Here is a 23376-nt window from a genome sequence, read left to right as displayed (position 1 = left end):
AAAAGACACATATTTTTGTACCACAATAATCTTAACATGCCCATTATCTTACGCTGCCAAACACTCACACCACATTCAGCTTGGAGGTGTAGCTGCAGACTGTCATTGGGGTGAAAGGAGAAAACTGTGCTGGACCGACTAAATTTTTTATTAGCTTTAAGTGTGGCGCTATACTGCTGTTTTACAGCATAAGCTCCATCTAAGTGTGTGCATAAGATTTTTCTACATCGACATCAAATGGATTATCCATTGGTTCCAAAATTGTTCTTTGTGTTCTTCAAAGTTAAAGTACAGTGTGATTTACCTGTGCACATTTTCACAGGGAAACACAGAAGTACTGACTTGATTTATTGTTGCTCGGCAATGCAGAAAGCGATATGACTTGTTTTATATGTGTGTTCAAAAACTGTAGTTTGTTTACCCCCTTAATGGCTGTTGTGGTGAATTATGCTATATGGAGCTCATTAATATATGAAATTATCTATAGGGCAGCATATGGGTTTGAGATTGATGTCTGCTCTATAAAAGATTGTCACATAGAAGACAACTGTAAGAGCAATGTTATGTTATGTCTTCTCATTTCAGTGCTCATAATAAAATATTGTATCTTAACCTTCTGTAACAGTTGAGTATATTTTCAGAACTACATTGTAGTGAATGTATTTGATTAAATAAACAGCCTTCCTTGCTCTGTTCAGATGTTTGAATATAACACAAACCATTTGAGACATCATTTTAATTACCAGAATTTTATTGTGCAACTTGGTTCCCTTTAGTTTAGCTGATTTGAATGATTACCATCCATGCTCTACAGCAGGAGGATAATAATTTTCCTCAACATGACTGCACCAGGCTTAACCATTAATAAAAGGAAACGGCTTCCCAACGGCTAATGATTAATAGTCCAACATTATTTTGAGATTAATTTATAATTGCATGGGAGAGAATAAGTAGCAGAGCAAAACTAAACTAGCACATTTAATTTCCGTATTGTCATTTTTTTAACAATAGCCTTACCAGATATTTTATCAAGTAGAATTTCATGATAGAAGTTGTGTAAAGCACATTACTATACTAATTGGTATTTGACTGCAGTAGCTTATTCTTAGATTGTTTTCTTTTCACTTTACTTTGTTACGGTTCTAGTTGTTTTCATTTCAAAATCGGAAATCATGGATTACTAATTACCACAAAGTCTAAACTAAACATCTGGTTATGTGTGCTCTTACTAAACAAGGAGACAAGCTATACCAACTCAAACAATTACTTCCTACAGGATTGTTATTTTTACGTTAAGGCTGTTAAATACAGTCTAGAGCAGAAACCAGTTTCTTCAAAGATTCAACCAGATGCTGATGTGAGCAGATGTGTAGAAGACCAAATTAAAATGTATTTTAATATGCATCCAGTTAAACTGCAGTCCAACTGGATGCAACTATGCACTAAAATTGTCATTGTCTCTTAAGTAAAAAAATTAGGTTCTTCCATAATTATGCAGAAAGAAAGCTCATTAGTAGAAAACAGTTGGCAGCCACTTTTAATGATAGCTGGCAAATGTTTTTTTAGTTAACAATGGCCCAATTGTAGAAAACGTCTGTCTCTTGTGCAAGTCGGTACAGAGAACGAAAACAATTTTAGTATATTCTATTAGGTTCCCAGCGATGTCTATATTAAGTTGGAAATCAGAAAGGAATGGCAGGGGAAGCTCAGCAGCAATTCAAACGTCAGACGGACATAACGAAAACTTGCACCTGAATGCTGAAGTCAAGAAGATTGAATGTGATCTTTGTCCTCCTGCTCTCACCAGCTATTCTTCTCTCAGTCCATCCTGGGCACTTGACTCTGAACATCTTTCTTTTTTCTGACTCACTCAGCAGTTCGTCTGCTGCTAATCCACTGAGGATGAGGCTAACACAGAACCTAATGAGATTAGGACGCAGCAGCCGTCTCAGCTCCTCGCTCTGTCCTGTGCTGTTTCTCATTTATTACAGGCTCTTAACGCTTTGTGTCTGTGAGTAACGTAAATCCAGTTTCAGACTAACTATCAGTCAAATGACTTGGTAGGAAATTAGCTGGTTGCAAAGGAGAAGGAGTGCTAAGAAAAGAAATAAACTGACATGGAAGTCTCACTATCTGCTTAGCAGGAAAAGTAATTTAATGATTGTAATCATTTTTGAATTATTCAGTAGTTTTCATGCTGTTGTCTTTAATGACTTCATCAACATTCGCACAAATATTTATGTTGACTAAAATATTTACTTGCAGTAATAAGCTAATTAAATTTTTGATGTGACATCTGTTTTTTGTTTTTTTCAATTTTGTGTAACTCATAATTACAAGTGCAGCACACCCTCATTAGGAAGTTTTAATGTCAAATCATGACATTCAATGAGAAAATTTGTGCTATTTTAGCTAATAAATCTGTCAAAAATGTTTAAAATCAAACCCTTTCTAAGTGTCCAAAACATTGTTTCCACTAACCCCAACTGTATATTCTAATCTCATAAATTAGCTGTACTTCCATCCATCATCTTCTGCTTAATCCGGGATTGATTTCATGGGGCAGCAGCCTAATCAGAGAGACCCATACTTCTCTCTCCTCAGCCACTTGGGCCGGCTTCTCTGGGGGAATCCCAAGGCTTTCGCAGGTCAACCGAGACACATAGTTCCTGCAGTGTGTCCTGGGTCTTCCTCTGGGTCTCCTCCCAGCGGGGTGCACCTACAACACTTCACCAGGGAGGCGACCAGGAAGCATCCTAACCAGATGCTTGAGCCACTTCATGTGGCTCCTTTCAGTGGGGAGGAAAAGCAGTTCTACTCCGAGTCCCTCCAGGACAACCGAGCTTCTCACCCTACCTCTAAGACACCCTGTGGAGAAAACTCATATCAGCCATTTGTATCCTCAGTCTCCTTCTTTCAGTCATGACCATAGAAGAGAGCAGGAACATAGATCAACCGGTAAATTGAGAGCTTCGCCTTTTGGTTTCAGTTCTCGCTACACCACAGTGCACAGTATAACACCCACACCACTGCAGACAATGAACCAATATGTCTATCAATCTCTTGCTCCTTTTCTGCCCCTCATTTTTGAACAAAACAGTGAGATGCTAACCCTCTGTGAAACAATGTATGTATATTTACTTTATTATTCAGATGGTTGATATCATCAGTATTTCTTCATATACATCTCTTTTTTTTCCAACAGTAAACTCTAATAAAAACTATCTCAATGTTATGAACCATGGCGTTGTTTGTGTCTTATAAGCTAATTGCAATGCAACCTATTTTTGTTGTCTGAAGCATTCAATGTTATTTTGAAAGGCGGGAATTTGCAGTCACACAGCTATTGTCGCAAGAGTACAATTCCCTAGCTCATCATTTTAAATTTTGAGAAGAAGAATTGGTGAAATAAATAAAGAATAAGAGAGCTGGAACATGGTGTGCCATTAAATGTGCTGGCAGCCAGTTTTGGATGCAATCACAATGACTGACAGGTGTTGAGGCATTTCAGGTCCCTGACACTGCAACTGCATGGTACATCATAGTCTATTAGATCTTTTAAGCACTCATGCGTGCAGTCATGCCCCCGTGAGGCTGTTTATGTGCGGTCTAAAGTAACAACTGGAGAGATGCTGCTAGAAAAATGTATCTGAAGTTTCCTAAAATGATCAAATGGAGTACAAAACAGCCACAAGAGAACTAATTTCAGTGACTGAAAGGTGTGCTAAGATAAAAGCAGTAACATGTAAGGTCAACACCCTTAGATTCAAACTATGCGATTTTGTATTTCTCATTTCTCTGTCCTTCACTGAGTAATTTTGCATGCTTTCGGCGAAAGACTCCGCTACGCATTTGCACTGACCCTCACTCTGACCATTTACCCACCATGATGGCTACACAAGCCAGCAGTTATGCGCGAATGATTCCCAATTGGTCCGTTTTGTCCCTGTGAATGTCTTACAGGTCTTTCCATGGGGTCCGTCCGACTCCCACTTCCCACTGAGGCGAGGAGGGGAAATGAACATGGCTTTATATGTTGAGCCCACCCGGGGCTTTAATTAGGATCAAGTCAGAGAAATGAGTTTTGACTAACAGCAGTGACATCAACCCAGTCCTCTAGAGCAAATGGGGTTCACCTACTTTTGGAAATTACCTCCAATTTTGCTTTTCAGGCACTGAAGGAAAAAAATATGCAGCCAGACTGAGATACACTAAATGGATCAACAGGAGGGTAAATCATTGCATTTACCTACCCTCAGACCTGGAGAAACTTCTCCGTCCTCTCGTTGCATTTCCCACATTCATTAAAAACCTCATAACCGGCCAATTTATATCCTCTGTGCTCATAAAAACCCTCAATGGAAAAAAAACATTTGCTTTGCTTTTCTCTGGCCGTGACTGTAATAAGCTCTGATTGACTGCGAGGGGGCAAAATGGGAAGCCACTTCCCACGCAGGGAACTGCAAGCTGGAGTTGATTAGCGCTCCTGGTGCAGAGGGTGGGAAACCCCTTGGTTTAGAGCCCCTGCATCCAGTAAGAGACCAAAGCTTCTTCAAATACTTCAGCAACCCTTCATTTAATCTGATTTTGTCAGAAAAAAAATAGTCTAGTCATTTTGGAAACCCTTCTTCTTCATGCATGTCAGCAGAAGGCAGAAAGATGACACACAGTGTGGGGGCATGCAAGAGGCAGATGCTCCCATTAATTAGATCTAATGATCACACAAGTAATAACTAACAGGGCTGACGGAGGGAACAGTTGATTTATCTATGAGTGGTGAATAATTAAAGGAAAAGGCGAAGCGGTATGAATCGGAGCTGCAAATCTACTAGTGAGTCACCCTGTCGGTAAATTCATGCAGGGCTAGAAAATACAAGAAGCCTCTTCAGTCACTTAAAGTCATTCTAATTAAAAACTTCACTACTCCACTGTGGCAATGTAAAAAAAATGGTCTAAGTCTTAACTTACCTTCTGCTTCCTCCTCTCTTTTCTCTTGTCCTCAGTGTCCTGCAGCATCTTTTCCCGCCATAGGTCGAAGAAGTATGACGGATCCGTGTAGAATTTCAGACCCTCTTTACCATCATCCCTGCAGATGCACAAAAGCAAAGTTGTTGTCACGACTTTTTCTGTGCAGCTATGACAAGGGCTTGTTACCTATAGGTGAAAATTTCAAAATGTTTCCTTTCAAGCTGCAAAACCTTTTCATCAAACCGCACGGATTAAGTCAGGTTAATCTGGGAAATTAGAAATTAAGGAGCATAGAGTAATGTAAACTTGATGCTGCATATTGGGGCCAGTTAAGAACAGCATGTGTGTGGAGGTTCCATCTGCTGGCTCGTTTCCCAAGCAGATCGTATGGCCCCCACCATTTAAGCAGCTACTCCACCCTTTCCCTTCAGAGGTACCTTAATACTTCATACAGATTTAACAAAGTATCAAACATTCCTTAGAGATTCTGGCCTACACTAACATGACAGTTTTATGCAGGCAAGGTGTTTCCAATCAGTCACTGGCTGTGCTGCTCTCCCAAAATTTATTTATTTTTTTTAACTGACAGAAATCTTTTCACAAGCTTCAGTTTTTATGGCAGCAACTTGTGGTAATTCTATGTTGCTATGAAGAACAACCGGATTAAATGTCTTATTGTCTGCAAAGTTAATGAGAGTTTGTGAAAATCGACTTCATCAGAAAACTAATTTGCACTTTGTTTTAGCCCTGCTGTAAGAAGACTTGTAAGCATCAGTTCAATTATTTTCTTGTTTACCTCTGAGGTAATTTTGCCGTGACCTTGCACAAATTTTGTCTATGGTATTGTCTGCAGTCAAGCCGGTGCAGCTCTGATTTGCCATAGGAAAAGAATGGAGATCTCATCACAGGGTTCCAAAAGAAGAGCTGCTGTTTCTTCACATCAAAAGAAGTTAGATGGCGTGGTTCAGGTATTTGGTGAGGATTCCCTTTGCAGGATTCCCAGCCATGTCTCACTGGGATGAGACTCCAGAGTAAATCCAAAAATCAGTGGCAAAAATGTTTCACTTCCAGCCTGGAAATACCTCAAAATCCTCCAGAATGAGCTGGAGAGAGTTATAACTGATCAGAGGAATGTCTGGGTTACCCATTACTTTTGCAATCCGGATCTTGGGCAGATGGAAGTTGATGCGTTAATGGATTGAGAAAAAACAATAAATTCCTTCAAAAAGAAACATTTTTGTCAGTCTCAAATATCTTCTACAGGTAATCTTCGGTGTCATTTTTTAACAGTTTGGAAGATAGATTTAATTCTCTGGTGTATTTTTGTCTTTCACTACATTATAATTATTTTCTGGACAGGCAGGGCACACTGCTGCCTCTTTTTGAGGTCCAAAAAAGAAAAGATCTTATGCTTCTTGGTCATTGAAACTTTAATCTGCGAGTATTTCCCTATATCCAGCCTTGGCCTCGTCTTGGGAGACAATTATTTGGCAATGACACCAATAAGAGTGAACACATAGAAGATGAAAAGACTCAACTTCAAACGGCAGGAGTGGAAAGTTTAATGATATGTAGCACAACAAAGGAAACAAAATTGAATTTAACAAAGTAATAAGAGAGAACAGAGGGGAGACCAGTTTAGTGTGGGTTTGTGTTGCAGCAGGTACAATTTGACTCGATAAATCATTACGCTTTGATGTTTTTATTTAGTTTGGAGTGTGTGTTTATATATTCATGCATAAGAAGGAGGAATAAAAAGGATCATACATATAGAAGCTATGTTCTGGGTCCATCTGGAAAATGAGACCCTGGGGAGGCCTCCAATGGAGTGAGGCGATGTGTAAAAAAGTAGAAAATATAAAGAAAAGAAGACAGTGGGTGACAAGGATGAGATGGGATGAAATAATGAACAGCAATGGAACTAGGAAGATGACAAAAATTCAAATTGGACTTTAAATTATTAATCAAACGCATGAAATCATCACCCCTGATATGCCCAATCATCTATTCAATGCTGATGAACCAATCAGCTCAGGAGGAGGAGTTGGGAACTAAAATTCAGATGGTCTCTGAGAAAAAAAAAAAAAATCAGAAGATGATGAAGACCAAAAAACAGAATATAGCAAATTGTGATCTTTACAGTTACAGAGATGTTGTCCTTGAATAGAGTTCCTTTTAATTAGTGTTTTCTTTTAATTACAAGAAAATCTGAGAAAATTAATCCCACTGAGCATCAACCATGAACATTACATCGGAAAACTAGGTCACATGCTAGAATGTGTAAAAGTTTTAAATCATCCCTTATTTTTCCATATTTTGTTTCCAAAAAGCAAGATTTTCTAGTACATCTTTTGTAGTGCTTTTGTTGTGCCTTTTCTAAAAGTTTCTAAAAAAAGATGTCCTTTGGACTTTTGGCTACCCCCTTCCCACATTCATCTTCAGCTTGATATCCGGCCAGTATCTTTGGTTTGCTAAGCCATTAACCTCTGAGCATAAAAAAAACTCTAAATATTAGCCAGTGTTGTGTGGAAACATAAAATATAGGACATGATTTAATTTGGCTGTTTGGGCACTTGGAGCCTGTCACAGAGGCACAATTTGTTTCGGTTTCTCAGGCTGAATTTTTGAAATGTAGCCAAGATAACACAGTCTGATCACACAGTATATTAGTAACAAAAAAGAACTAACCCAAGGAGACAGCTTAAAAACATTGCACAAGACTCCTTCCACAAGAACAAAAAATTGCTATAACAGAACAAATTACAGCCTCTGATTTATTCTGAGACAGTTTAATTACACAAATCATACTTCTTCTATCCCCAGTATTCCTGTACATAGATGACATGATATAGCCATCTCAATTGATCAGTATTGCTATAAAGCAGCAACATTTATGAAGCCATCTCCATCTGAGTCAGGTAGGACCTCATCAGTACAAGCAGTAATAAAATAAACTGAAGTTAACAACTTAAAGCAAGATTTCTAAGCAACACCTGGCTATTTTAAAAGACACAAAGTGTTTAACGACTTCATGGTTTCAGAAGACAATATCAGGTGTCAGCATAGCTTTAAGCACTGCCCTGACCTATTGGAACTGCATGACGGATGACTTCTGAATAAACTGTTCAAAGATTAGACGGTGGGGCAAAGTGAAAATGTTTGGACAATGAAACCCTTTTTGAAACTTATCCATATCTGAAAAATAATCAAAGCAATTTCATATGCCACAAAATCCAAATGACAAATATTAATGAATCCTAAAAACCGATATCAGCACATGTACAAATTATTGCATTACATATAGCAGGTCCCCTAATTCAATAAATCATTTCTCTTTTGTATTCAGGGAATCCAGATTTAAAGACAAAGACATAAACACAAATGGCATAAATACTAGGTAGTCTAAATATTTGTAAATCTAGAAAATAAATTTAGAATGTTCAGGTGATGGGTAGCGCTTCAAAAAAATGTGATCTGAGCAATTGTATTACCTTCCTAACCATTCAAGGTTGCAGTCCACTCTGTGTGATAAAGAAATGTTTTGAACAGTGAAAGAACTCTAAACAAAGAAACAAAAAAAAAAAAAGAGAGCACTGTTTACTATTCAAGGTCATTTCAGCTGTATGTGTTAACACTGTGGCTTTTAACACTTATTAGTCATTTGCACCATTTGCAGAGTGTGCATAAAAAATAACAGTTAAAGTCAATTTAATTAGCTTCATGCTGCCTATGCTGATGAGGTGAAACGTGCCTTTGAGCATAACAGCATTATTCAGACCTGTAAGGTGTGAGGATGTTGAGAGGTGGTGGCTCCTCACAGGTATGGAGGCTCTCCTGCAGAGGGATGGGCAGAGACGTGCGGTCAAACAGCTGCTGGTCCTGAATGGTGGAACTCCTGAAGGCCTTCCTCATAGTGATGTCTTGAAGAGACACTGCAGAGAGACAAGGCAAATGGAGGGTACTTGGTAATGGGGAAAATTATGGGTTTCACTTATTAAATCAGCCTTGTTCTCAAGTCTTTGGAACATGTAAGCTTGTCAAGAACGTCAATGATGAGCTTGTGATTATCAATTGGTTCTGTTCCATCAGCATTCTCATCAGTTGTACTGACATTAGAGCACAAACGTGCATCATAAACAACTCATCCTCCTTCCTCCTTTGGGTTAACACAACATTTTCGAGGTTCATTTCAGTTCTCCTTAAGGAAACCCAAATTTGATTAGAAAGAAAAACTAATAATTTTCCCATTCCTCCATATTGAAGGAAAAAAAGACATTTAAAGGCAGAAAAAAAAAATCAATGATGCACAGTTGAACCTCTTCAAAAAACAAGTAGGAAAAATTGCCCAGAAGAGCAGGGGGGTGGGACATAAACCACTAAAGACCACTAAAGGCAACTCTTAATGTGGAAAGCAAAAGTCTTGGGAGAAAAGCCAGAATGTTGCAACCAGATGTGAATTATACATGAGGGAGAGACAAATAGACAGTGCAGCCCAGGGGAGGACAGAAGGAGTGTGGCAGGCCTAGAATCATTCCGTTAGTCCCCTGTTATTAGCAGGCCAACATTGAGGAGTGACAACTTCAATTTAAAGACCAAAATAAACACGATTTTACCACACAAAAGCTAACAATTTCACCTAGAACTTTTTTTATTGTTCGTATTTTATCGTGATTATATGTGTTACGGGATGACAGTGGCGACAGTGGTAGGAGTTCAATCCATAATCGGTGGGTTGCCAGTTTGACTCCAGGTCTGCATGCCTCCGTCATTGTGTCTTTGGGCAAGAGGCTTCACCCGCCTTGCCTGCTGGTGGTGGTCAGAGGGCATAGCGGTGCCGGTGCATGGCAGCGGCGCCATCAGCATGTGAATATGTGTGCGAATGGTTGAAACCGGCATCATCGGACAGCATGGAGAAGCACGGTAGTGATGATATGCTCAGGGAGGAGTGTTGGAAAGGATACAAGGTTCTTAAAGAGACAGAGGCCAATGTTAAGATGTCGGACCAAAACTGATGAAAATCCATTTGAGAATCTGTACTGGACTTGAAAATTGTTACTCATAGATGCCCTTTCTTTAATCTTATGATGATCAGAAAAAAAATTCTGTGGTGATGTGGTAGAAACATACCCCCAATAAACATGGAGGCTGAACATAAATGCATGCCAAAATTGTAAAATTTGTGTCTTGTTAAAAAAAAATGACCATATATCATTTTCTTTCAACTTACAATTATGCATGAAATCTCTTATACAAAATATACTGACATTTGTTACTATAATATGACAAAATTTAAAAAAGTTAAAGCCAGTTCAGATTGGTCATCTGGATAGCATCTGGAAAATCACTTCTGCAGACTCAGCATAGTAAGTGATCAGCCACCTGAAGGATAGACATAACAGATTTAACAGTTCCAGAAGTTTGGTACATAACATGAAACTAGTTTAAAAAAAAGATAAACAAGATCATGGAAACAGCAAACAGATAGAAATTAGGAATGAGTTGGAAGGACATAAATATTTGTATAAATTGAAATGGAAAGTAATAAATACCAGAATAGTGTATACAGGTAAATAATTTCAATGACAAGAACAGAAATGGTACGAACTTCCCTTGGGATAAGTCTTGTAAGCTGAACATAGCCAGAGGGTGGATTGGACTGAAAAGCCATTAAAACAGAAAAAAAAAAAAAAAAACAGACGCAGAGATGGAAAACAACCACAAAAAACAAGACTTCTCATGCCTACACATAGCTATACCTGGAACACTTTGAAGGGGTAGAAGAAGACAGAAATTTAAAAAAAAATTCTGTTTTAAAAGGTGGGAAAACTACAAAAAAGTGAATAAAAGACAAACATGCTACAAGATATTCGTCATAAATTTTCACTCTCTGCCCACAAATGTCCAAAATACATTCTCGGAGAGGATTTAATGCCAGGATTTCCTATGCTGTGTCTGCCACTTCTGGTGAAACTATTTTCTATGAGCGTGGTTTTTATCATAGATACAGAATTTCCTGGCAGGATAAGGAGCAGAAAGTTTCTGACAGGTGAGTGTTGAGAGAAGAAAGCACTGTGCACACTGCTCAGATGGATTTAGACACTTCATGGGCAACAAGTAGGCCAAAATAAGAGACAGCAAAGAAAGCGAGCACCCAGATCTGAGATTGATGCACAATGAAGTGGATTTAAATATTCACTGACTTACATCGAGCTCTCAGACATAGACGAATATGTCAAAAAGATCTTTTACTTAGCATAAGATTTAACTCAATTATAACCTACCTGTTTTACATGGACAAGCTTAGATTGTAAGAAGAAATGTTGGTCAGTGAGCCCAAGACAAGGATACCTCAAAGGTAAACACTGTATTAGTTGAATAAATTAGCTTAAGTAGCTAAGGTATGCTTAACGTAGACAAAGGTCTTCATAAATCCAGAAGTAAAACCTATGAGCGTTCGCGCTGGTTGAGGCAGCACCAGGTGTTCCAGCTGTCTCTGATCTCAGGATGCATCTTATCAACAAGCTGTCCTAAACAGTTTATTTCTAGCCTTCGCATCTTTCACTTTTAGACAGATGCCATCTGGCTGAGACACTTCAGCTACAGTGAGGTGAAGAAGTTTTTGTCACCTACACACACCCCCCGGCTTCAATAAAAATAAACTTTCCAGATTTGTTTTCCCCCTGCTGTCCTCTTTCTTTATACTTACTATCTTGTAGCTGTTCTAGTGCACAAACAGGCATAACAGATAGGAAAAGTTGAAGGCCAAGTTTTACCATGCAGACACGGCTCTCTCCAATGTTTTACTCTGATGCAAATGCTGCCCTATAATTTTGCCTATTGCACACTTCCTCCTGCAACCTTGAATCGGTACCGTCTTCAATTCAGCTTTTGCCTCTTGTCTTTGTCTCTGTTTTTGCATTTGTTGCAAAGGTTGTTGTTTTATTCTAGATACACTGAATATCATAGGGTCTGATACTTGCATGAAAAGCTCAACACATGGTGAACAGAGATAAAACGAGAGTTGTAAAACTAAAGTCGTCATTTTCTGCAATAAAGCTCTGTATTATTTGCAAAAACAGCAGCCCAATGGCTATTTTCTGAAAAATCTAAACCAAACAAAACTTGTGACCACCCTCCCTAAACTACACTATTCTACTTAGTGTTGTTGCGCAACACCCCCCCCCTCCTTTCTGTCTCTACTCTCTCACTCTCGTACTTCCTCTTCTGAGAGGGGAGATGTGCTACCAGCTCTCCTTCTAACGGGTTAATTGAGTTTCCTAAATCTGCTGGGATTTACCCTGTCCAGAACTGAAGTAAACTCTGTTTAAGCTGGTTTCGAGAAACGATTCGCCTGGTTATCTGACGGCCTACATCCAGGTGTCCCACCCTTCTTCCCTCTGTGAATTAGCCAGACTGAGCAGCCTACAGCCAACTAGTTTCACAGAGCACACCTGTTAACGGTCGCTCGTTCTCTATTTTACAACGTGCAATTGTTATTGAACCAGGTAGGTTTTAGTGACTCGGGCGAGTCCCAAGGATGATGTTTTAAATATGGGCTACCAGCAACCTAAAAACATTTTCCACTTTTTCCTCTCCAGAATCAAACATCACAGCTATTTTACAACCATCAAAGAACTTTAAGGTGACTCATTAACTGAATGTCCACAACATCTTTAGATTTTCTTTATGCTAAATATTTTATTAGTAAGGCATTTTTGCAAGGGTCAGTACAGCTTAATTCAGTAGCAGAAATAATCAAATAAGTAAAATCAATCATCTAGTCTATCTTTCCCTACTGCTGACACTGAGAACTAAAAAAGGAACCTTAGAGCGAGACGGACGGAGTTTGGCGCCTCGAACCCCAGACCTGGCACGACGACGAAGAAGGTGCGGCAGCAGGAGGAGGAAGTTGATCGACGAAGGCAGGGATCTCTGTAGGTCCGATGAACTTCTTCTCCGCATGGATGGTGAGGTCACACAGGACTTGGTGCTGGCAGGAAAAAAGGCACCAGTTCTTCTTCCTTGTCTTTGTCTTCATCTTTGTCTTTGGGGTCAGAACCCAGCCGATGAGAGAAGTGCGATTCGAAGCCACAGATTGTGGGCCAGACGGGTTGGTCTCCATGTGCAGGACAGTCTCCGGCTCCGTGGCCCCGGCTCTTCTTCAGCTGCAGAGTTCTTTGTCCATCTCGATCTTGGCTCGAAGCTGCCCGGAGGATCCAACGAAAGGTTCCTCTTTTGCACCCACCTTATATAGGGTTTATCTGTCTGCTTAGACAGATGATCTCATATCCGTCACTGTCTTAAGAGACATCATGTCATGATGTCTGTGCCAATGTCTCAGGGCTGCTCAACCTCCTGTTTCCATATAAGGTGCTGATCATCTCTGCTCTCCTGTTAGTTCCCCTTTTTCCCTTATCCTTTCACCTTTCACCTACCATCTACCTCCAACATATCAGTGATGTTTAATTGCAGTTTTATAACCTTTTACACCATTTCAAGTTCAATGTCAAAATCACATTTATATCACATTTATTTTCTTTAGCTTCTCTGATTTAGCATTCATTTATAATTTTATAACCATAACTTATTAATTATTCTTATTATAATCTTAATGTGAGTTATTACAGATGTTTTCTGAAAAGAAACCAAGAATAATCCATGATTCTAATTATATAATACCAAAGTTACAGTTACTTGTTTTTCTTATAAGTGTTCTCACAAATATAAGTGTAAGTATTATTACAAGTAAATCAATATTAATATAAGTATTTTACTTTGAATCTTATCAAATTACTCAAAATGTTTAGATTTAATTTTTTAAAACTTTCATGCTTTAAAATAGTCTCAGCTATTTTTATAAATCTGCAGGCTGGAAACTTCCTCTTTTTCCAGGAAACCTGCTTTTCCTGTTTAATGACTCTCTCTGACTGACTATGATTTCTTATGATTAGATAGAAAAAAGTAGAATTAAAGCAAAGTTTGCATGAGACAAAAACAACACACACAACTAGATTTATTTTATTGACACTTAAGTCTAATGTTGGGCCTTAATGTCACTTGAGTGATTCATTTTAAAGATAACTTTATTTATTATTACTGTTAAACTAAAATCTCCAGCATGGGGAAGTGGGATGAGCTCGGATTTTCTTGACATTAGTTTATGGTTTATGAAACCTCTCACATTATTTAACATGTTAGAACTAAAGATATGGGTGCATTTAATAATCAATTATAGAATCTTGTATTTCTTTCTAAAGTGATTTTATTTTGAATATTTGAGGGCATTCCAGTTTTAGAATACAATAAAGCATCTACATATAAATGAGTCAGATGTGCATAGACCTACATAAGTCAGGACATGACCACAAGTTACTAGCTTCTTTCCTAAACTTGCCCAAAGTTTGAAGCAAAGGAAACTCCCCTGATGACTTTAGTAAGCTGAGACTCAGAGTTTTTACTACTGAATTATAAATCTTATCTGAAGCTTTACATGGCTTATAGCAAATAACTGATTTTGCACTCTCCGTCTTTTCAGTCAAAGAGGAAACTAAGACGACACCAAATACAATTTTCTGGGATAAAATGAAACCAAAGGCCATTTTTAAAAGTATGTCAATTCAACGGAAATGACTGAATGCAGAATTTGATTAGAAGAACAGAGCTGCACATCCCGAAGAACTTAAAAAAAGATTGAGATGTTATAAAAGCACCATCAGCAATGTAACAGAAGTGGAAACCATTTAACAGATAAGTACAGCAATGAACATATCCTGAAGCACTGAAAGGGAGAAATAAGACAGTAGATAAAGAAACAGTTGGAGCCCCAAGGGGTTTGGTGTGGCTTCATGGCCTTCCATAATGGCCTGCAGCCTGTCCAGTGATGTAACAGTGCTATTAAGTAGTGGATACAGGCCATTAGTTTGGCTGGCTGAAATAAGGGGGGGAAGAGTGTCTGACAGAACACAAATGGCATCCATGCAGGATGAAGGGAAAGCAGAGATCAATCAAAGATATGAGAGCAGGCTGGAGAGGACAATAAAAAAAACAGCTAAAGGTGTGGTGAGGTAGTTTGTAGATTGAAGTCTAGGAGGGGGTGGGATCCTAAAGGACAAAGTGAGGGGTGATACTGTTTGAAAGGTCAGCAGAGTACAGAAAGTGTGCGTCTGTTCTTCACATGTCACACTGGGCAGTTATAAATTATTAGGGTAGATAAAGCCCTTGTGGTTCAATGACAACATTGTGGGCCACGCTGTGACCTTCAATCATTTGTTAAAATGTGTTCATCAGCAGAGTAAACCCATTTCAACTGAGTGTGTCAGATCTTTGTGTGTGTGTGTGTTTTTTATCCACTTATAGATGCCTAGTTTTGAGTTGCTCACTCAGATTTTAACACACCCAAAGGGTGTTAAAGGATTATGTTTTATCTTGAAAAAGCTATTACTGTCAACTTACAAACAGTACTTACAGGTAGATGTCACAAAGATCGATGTCTTAGCCTCAGTAAAAGCTGACAGTTTCATCAGTGTTGTTTATACTGCAGGGCATCTCTTTGTTCAGATTGTATTTTTTCCTGCCACAGCAGCTTATTGTTACACTGTCATCCTTATAGGTGTCTAAATCATATCACCTCAAAATAGCACTGGATATTTCACCGCACTGGCTTCCACTAATGCTGGTTTTCCTCCCCGTCTCCTCCTTGCTTTGTAATTTTTAGTTTGCTTCACCTGAAGAGAAAATCCAGAACCAGATGAGGTAATTTCAAAATCAAATGCTGTAATTTTTTTGGTTTCTAATCTCTTAATTGACATCATCCCCCCCCCCCTACCATAATAATATAGGAGCTAGGTAAAACTCCAGGAAACTTAATTATAAGTACTACATGTAGTCATTGTATGGTACTGGCAGAGCAAAACAAAACAAAACAAAACAAAAAGCCAGTGAATTGTAAGGATAATGAACTAATCCCCTGCTTTCCAAAAAAAAACACCTAATGAAGGGAACTCTAGTGATTCCTGCTAGTAATTGCTGCTATTCTACATAATACCCTTAAATAAAAGTCAATTCAAGTCACAAGAGATAAAACTGGGTTGCTTTGTAACTTATCAGCAGTTTTAAAGTGGTAATCTAAGCTTTTACAGCTGCAAAGAACTTTGTAAGACTTGCAGCCTGTTCATCTATAAAACAACCATTGTGTGCTCCAGTCTCCTCCATCCTATACCTGACCCCCATCTTCCCATCTTCATCCCTCCAGGTCCCTGATTTATGGCCCCATTCTGCTTGCACCAATTCTCCTTCTCCTTCACCCCTCCACTCATGGCAACCACAAAGCCACACAGACAATTACAAGGCGAGTCTTACAGTAAGAGCATCCACTCTGACAGCATGAGGGTAAAGAAAGGGTTGAGATGGGAGATGCGGGGTGGCAGTTACGGGAAACAACCCCTCTGGTGAACCCCTCCCACAGATGTTCATCTTTGTGTGAAATTCAGTCCACTGGAGCCACACTGCTGTACTGTCACTCGATTGTACAAACTCAAATAAACGACAACAGATGAAGTGTGCTTTTTTTTTTTACCCCCATTTTAAACACTTTATCAGGCCATAAAAGAATGTGAAGAAGGTTTGAGGTCTGAGCAGCAGCAAAGTCCGGAAAATTCTGCGGTACAATCCTTTTACACTCCACTGCTTTTGCTGCAGTGCCCTGTATTAAGCACCCTTCTCTTGAACCTTCCATCTTCCTTACTGTCCTCCCTCTTGACACCCCTCTACCCCCACTTCTCCCACCACTCACTTAAACTGCAACTGAACTGATTCTTATCCACAGTCTCTAAAGCCAACTCTTTAGGCAATAAAGGGGGAATAGTCAGGATTATTTATGAAGTCAGATAAAGGCACGGACCACAGGCACAGATGCAGACTCAAGCTTAAAATACAGATTTGCAACAGCACAAAACCGCCGGAGCACCGTGGCCTGATATATTCAAGTAAAAAAGCACTCTGTTGTGTGTCTCTTGTTTTTGGCAACAGACACACTGTTGCCAAAAAAATTCGAATCTCAAATCTCTATTGCAACTTGGTTCAAACTTATATGTGCATCTAACATATCAAACACATCTTTTGCAGCAAACCTTGTGAGTATTTTGAGAACGTGTGTTGTGGTGTGTTAATGCATCTGTACTTGACACTCAAACACTTCAGCATGATTTGTACACTGGTACAACATTCCTCCTGCAAACCAGACTTCCAAAACTAGATCACAATTGTAATTGAAGTCTGAGATTTATATACACCATATTAAAAAAAAAAACATACACTTTGTCACGTGTTTTTCTGCTTTGGTTTAACTAAGACTACCAAGATTATTTCAATTTGCAAAACACCAGATTAACAAGCAAATATTTGTTAGATTTTTTTTTTTAACTTTCTTTAAACTCCAAAGTTTACTTGCATTTTGTGACACTCCCTTGACAACTTCAACCAGCCACTTCACATAAGCTTCTGCTTTTATTCGGAGATTGATTTGCATATTTTGCACCAGAATATGTTGGTGCAAAATATGGACAGTGTGTTTGTTATTTCCAAATTGTTCAAAGACATGGCAACCTTAGTGGGTTTAGACGTCTGGAAATAATAAATTCCCTCTATTTATTCTGGCAGTTAGAAAATAGTAATTATTTTGTTAATGCCAAATGACCTAAAACAGGAAAAGTTCAGTTTGATTTAACGTAGTACAGTGAGAAAAAATGCTTTGTGACCCCCCTCATAGTGTGTAAATATCTGGTTTAAACTGAATGGGGAAGAGCAAATCCCTGTGGGACTCAAAAAAATAAAAGGAAGGAAAGTGATACAGGCAAACGTGCCAAATCTCAAACAATTCATTGCCTTTTGAAAAAGGGCTACCAAAGCCTCTGGATGCATTCAAATAGGCCATCGCCACATAGCATTTCACTGTTTGCCAGTGACAAGGAAGCAGTTAAAGTAACATTGTACAAAGCCTTAAACACACTGCAGGCCCATGGGAAATCAATACAGTGCCTTGGAGCGTGTTATTACACTGCTGTGATTCTCCCCATGTTTTTAACTGTACACTCTCTGCTGACTCTACCCGATGCTCTATCCTGTCGTTCTGCCTTTCTTCTCTCAGGATAACCTGACTTAGTTGACAGAAGACACAGATTATTGCATTTTCTTTTTATTGCTCACAACAAGGATCCCAAAGATCGTCTTCACACAAAGAAAACACATTTATCAAGTAAATGAGCAGCAAGTCAAACAGAAACTCGAAAGCAATGTTTCTAACGGGAGCAAAGGTTTTACAGCTATGTCAGCTGAAAAATGGTACAATCTCACAGCTACCTGTTCCTTCACCAAGAGCCTTAAAAACTCATGGCAGACTGGGGAAATATTATGGAAAACCAAAGGGAGGGAACTGTTTAATGAGGGTTTCACATATTCAAATTCTGCTAATTTTATTTCAACAAAACTGATGAGTTTTTTTTAAAGAATAAGTGAATGAATTGTGCATAGAACCTTTCATTTTTATTTCGTTTTTTTAGAATTTTAAGATGAAACACCAACATTAATATCATATTTAAGTTGAAGGAAGATTACACGTAGGTTTTCCAAAACTAAAAAATACAAACACACAAAAAAAAAAACATGTGGTGAGCATTTGTATTCAAGCCCCCTACTCATACAACTTTAAAGTTAATATGAGATTACCTGATTTAAACAGAGTCTACCAGTTGGTAATTTAATTTAACTGTAGATACAGCTGTTCTATGAACTGATAATCAGAACCAGGGACATGAAGGAACACAGCAGGCAGGTCGGGGAGAAAGTTGCATAACAAAAAGCTCCTGGTAAAGTTTGCTACAAACCATTTAGGTGAGACGAAACCAAGTTAGATGTAACCAAACTGAAAAAATTGCCCTGCATTCAAATCCATCATGTGTGGTGGAAAATTAAAACTGTAACACCACTGAGGAACTTAGTGGAGACAGCATCATAATGTTGGGGTGCATTTTTTTCCCAGTAAGGATAAGGAAACTAGTCAGAGTTGAACAGAAAATGGAAGAGCTAAATACGGGGCAGTCATGGAGGTAAACCCAAAAATACAACTGGAGCTATCTAGAATGATTTTGACTCATAAGAATTGAATGCAAATGCATGCAAATCAACTGATTTTTTTCCTCTTTACTTAACAAGTGTGCACTACACTGCACTGGTACAAGACATAAAAGCCAAATAAAATGAAGCTTAGAAATGTGACAATGTTCAAGGGATTTCAGTAATTTTTCCAGGCTCTGTATTGACACTGGTATGAAACTCACATTCTTCTTCTTTGGGGTCCAGTTGTGTGACGCTGATGGAGAGCCGGTCCACCCTCTCCTGCAAGGAGTTGACCCGGAAAGAGAAGGAGTGGGCTTCATTGAAAAGCTCTCCAAAAAGGTCCTCTGCATATTTACCTGCAAACACACAAGAGTAAAAGAAATCATTTTACTCTTCCAAAAGTTTCAAAATAAAATGGTTAGAAACATTTTACTGGAAGATATGAGCAGTTATTTAGTGTGTGAGGCAACTGCTTGCTGTCTAAACCAATATCTAGCATTCACTCTATTGTTTAAAGTAAATCATTTTGCTTTTGTAGAACATTTTTGCTTAAATGTAACTGTCAGTTATGGTTACTGTCAACTGACTCTGGAGACCTTGGTACTTTGCAACACGTACTGTGGATCTGTTGGTAAGACAATGCTTTTGTCAAACACAATCAAAGCAAGCCATGCTGCTCTTCATCTGTCTCAGCCTTTTACTGAGATTCGAAGAAACAAGTGACGACTGGGTGTCTCTGTAGTAGAGCAGGCCAACTTCGAATGTTTGGAGCTGTGTGATGTAGACAGGTTTGTTAAACAACAGTGTGCTTTTAGGTGTCTGCTCTGTAAAACATAGACTTTCCTTTACTGAAGTGCATTGGAATGGGAGTAAGTCCATTAATCATGATCTTTTGTTTCCATAGTACCACACTGCCAGTATAAAATGTCATATCACCACTACTCCATTTAAAGTTAACCTCTAACCTCAAAACTTACTGACTGCTATGTTGGGCATTGTGTATTTTGTTCTTAAAAATATGTATGGATTCCCTCAACACAGATGAGATTTACTCATCTGTCTGTGTGTGCAGGGTGAAAAAGAATCCAAGTATATATACAAACTTCTAGAAAAGGGGGGGACAAATTTTAAAGAGTCTGGAATCTTTAATCTCAGTTGAATTTTTGATTTGGCATATAAAATATGTTTGTAGTATTTAATTTTTTTAAATAATAATAAAAAAAGATGAGTATGAACAGCAAAATAATAATTGTATAACTATGCCAGAAGAGGAACTTTGCAAACTTTTCATCACACCTTTTGATGCAGAAATTTAACTTTTGGTTACATTGTTATTTTATTTAAATTATAATATTTTATTTATATTTCTCAATTGAAAAGGTGTACTTAGCTTCTGGACAACTACTCATTCATTATTTGCATGTTAAATTCAGATCTGGGAATGACACCAAGGGATGGGCAACATTTTACTTTATGTGCAGACGAAATGTGAATAAATCACTCATACTAACAACAATAACAACAATAAACTAATTAATTACTTTTGCAAACCCCAAAAGCCAGACTTTTGGGAGTACTGCTCATTATTTTGCCGTTTCAAACAATTTTCCACTGTTGGTTTCATGACAGGGAAAATAATGTTGTTTTATTTTTTGAAAATATGATTGATTGCATTCATTACTGCATACTATTACAGTTGTACTGCTTAATGTAATTCATGTAGTGAAGAAGCAAATGGAATAATTTGTCATTTTTAGAACAAATCTTTTGAGGCTTGGGCCATGTGCAGTAAGTGTGTATGGAATTTTGTAATATTTCACATTCTCACTATTATCTTCATTGAAATAAATGTCATAAAACATTGAGTGGAAATGGAGTTTATTGAGTTTGAGACTTTCCTAATAAGATCACAACCAATGTGTGTCTGCTTTCAAAGTGGGGTGTGCAAAATAGTTTTTATAGTTTTTAACAAAGCAATACAAACCAATACCAATAGGACACTGTACAGAATTATATTTAACTGAAAATGCATTTCTGCAACATGTATCTTAAGAAATTCAGGGCAAATAAATATCCTCTACTTTTTAAGCCAGAAGTTATTTCTACATTTGTTAACATATTTTCTAGATAAAGCATAACACATCACTGTTTTTGTTTGTTACACATAAGACTTCAAAGTTATGATTATCTCACTAATCTGTGCAGCCCAGAATTATGAATCTTGTCATGGCGATACTGAAGAAGTTTAACAGAAAGTCTAATGAGATTCTGTGGGTTGACTACAGATCCTGCAGCCTGTTTTAAATTGCTTTGCTTGTTGGAACCTTCGACTATGTTTGCGACGTATTTGGTAGATTATTTTGCTCATGTATTTCTTATAAATTGTCTGGGTCAGTGCTGATAGATCAGAGCATGGGAACATTTTCAGGCGCGCCATTTTACGTTTCTTTGCCTTTCCAAAAATGTAGTAAATACTACTGAAGCACATTTGGAAATTAGATTTTTGCATTTTATTGAATGAGTTTTTTTATATAACTTTCTATTAAATCCTTCAGAAATCTGCAGTAGAAATGTTTATGCCAATATAAGGATATGAGTGTATTTATGAGTGTTACTGACTGAGGCTGCTGAGCTGGCGGATGACGTTGGCCAAGGAGATATTGGTTACACACTCCAGTTCATTCTTGATGTTCCTTGGCAATACCGTGTGGCACAGGTGCCTGGGCTCAATGGTACGCTTAACCAGCGGCATCGTTTTGCTGCAACGACACTACCTATAGGAGAGAGATGGAGGAGGGAAATGGGGAAGGCGGGGAGAAAATGTCATTAGTGTATAAAATTATATTCTTGATTCTGCACAAATATAAGAATATTGTGTCACTCACACCAAGCAAGAATTCTTTTCACCCAGAAATAACGCACCACAGTAAAGAAAAATGAATTTCATATGTTTACAAACTGGAAACATTCAAGTAGCTTAACTTAATTAACACAATCTTGTGCTCATCGCTTAACATATGCAATCTATTAACATATCACTGCACTTTGTCAGTTCACTCAGCCATACTAATTGCATTTAGCGGCATTGCAAGGTTTTCAGAATCAATTCTCTTTCCTTTGCAAGAACACAAAAAAGAAGAAACAGAGGGGCAAAACAAAAATATGTGTACAGAAATCAGACCACTTGAGGAGGGCACTATTGTTATCTAGACAGTCTTAATTGATTAAGAAAATACTGTGCATTAGCTGTGTTTACCAAAATTGCTTCAACTTGCAAATGAGTACTAGTAATGATAAGTTATTGGGTGTATCAAACAGTGCAACTACATGTGTCAAGATTTTGTTTTTGGGTTTCTTCGTGGTTTTTAATTTTGATCCTTTGTTATTCATGTTTTGTCTTAGTTATTCTTTGTTTTAGTTAGATCTGCTTTATTTGTTTTACTTCAGATCAGTCTTTACTTGTGTTTAGTTATTCTTTATCAAGATTGGATTTAGGTTTTCTCAGTTCCACTGTTAGTGTTTACTTCTCCTTGCTTCCCTGTGTCATCTCTTTCCATCTCTCTCTCTCTCCGCTTGCCTTCTCCTCTACCCTCACAGCTACACTCAGTTAGTAATTAGTCCTGGTACATTGTTCCAGCAATCACACTCCCAGTATTTAACTACCTCTCTTTCTCACGCACCTCACTGATTCCTTACTGGTTTCACGTGTTCTCTTCCCAGTTTGTAAACAGTTTTTTTGTATTTTTTATTAAAACTTTTATCATTTACCTCTGGGATTCTGGCTTGCATTTTGGTCTACTTCATACACACAATATGTTATTGCTGCAGATTTAGCTACAACAATCGATCTATTGGTTTGTATTTTCAAAAGGTTTTAAAATCCTTTATTTTTCCAAAAGGAATTTCTAAATCTTTACAGTAAGTATGTCAGACTTTTGTGCCACAGTGTAACATGGATGATGAAATAAAGAAAAACAACCCGGTGTTTGGCATGTGCCTAAAGCTTACTGATGTGTGTGTACAGTTAGAGCTGTGAGATCATTGCCCTCAAATGGTTGTGGATGAGGTTTCTACATACAAATCTAAGAAATTAGAAGACAACTGCTACATTCCAAAAACAATCCACGATCATCTTTAAGTCTCCCATCAGCCACTGAAACATCCCATTCAGCACTGAAATGCTCAAACTAGCAAACTATTTTGACATGTCACATGATTGTGAGAAATATGCGCAATGTGACTGAAGATGAGAACAGAATGGTGATAATTAGTGGGAAGCAAAGGTGAAAAGAAAGA

General features: G+C 38.1%; 1 protein-coding gene across 3 annotated transcripts in view; it reads right to left on the bottom strand.

The window, feature by feature from the left end:
• Positions 1-23376, bottom strand: part of wasf1 (WASP family member 1) — a 58502-nt gene that overhangs the window by 12516 nt on the left and 22610 nt on the right. For all 3 annotated transcript variants that reach the window (XM_028040541.1, XM_028040543.1, XM_028040542.1), the window contains exons 2-5: positions 21700-21854; positions 19302-19436; positions 8747-8900; positions 4969-5086 (exon numbers count right to left, since the gene is read on the bottom strand). In XM_028040541.1, coding sequence (XP_027896342.1) covers positions 4969-5086; positions 8747-8900; positions 19302-19436; positions 21700-21832 — 540 coding nt within the window. In that variant the 5' untranslated portion in view covers positions 21833-21854. The remainder of the gene's footprint in view (positions 1-4968; positions 5087-8746; positions 8901-19301; positions 19437-21699; positions 21855-23376) is intronic.

The sequence above is a fragment of the Xiphophorus couchianus genome, chromosome 15 (assembly GCF_001444195.1).
Source record: "Xiphophorus couchianus chromosome 15, X_couchianus-1.0, whole genome shotgun sequence".
Taxonomy (NCBI): domain Eukaryota; kingdom Metazoa; phylum Chordata; class Actinopteri; order Cyprinodontiformes; family Poeciliidae; genus Xiphophorus; species Xiphophorus couchianus.
The sequence above is the reverse complement of the archived record's forward strand: the minus strand, read 5'-3'. Positions and strand labels throughout refer to the sequence as shown.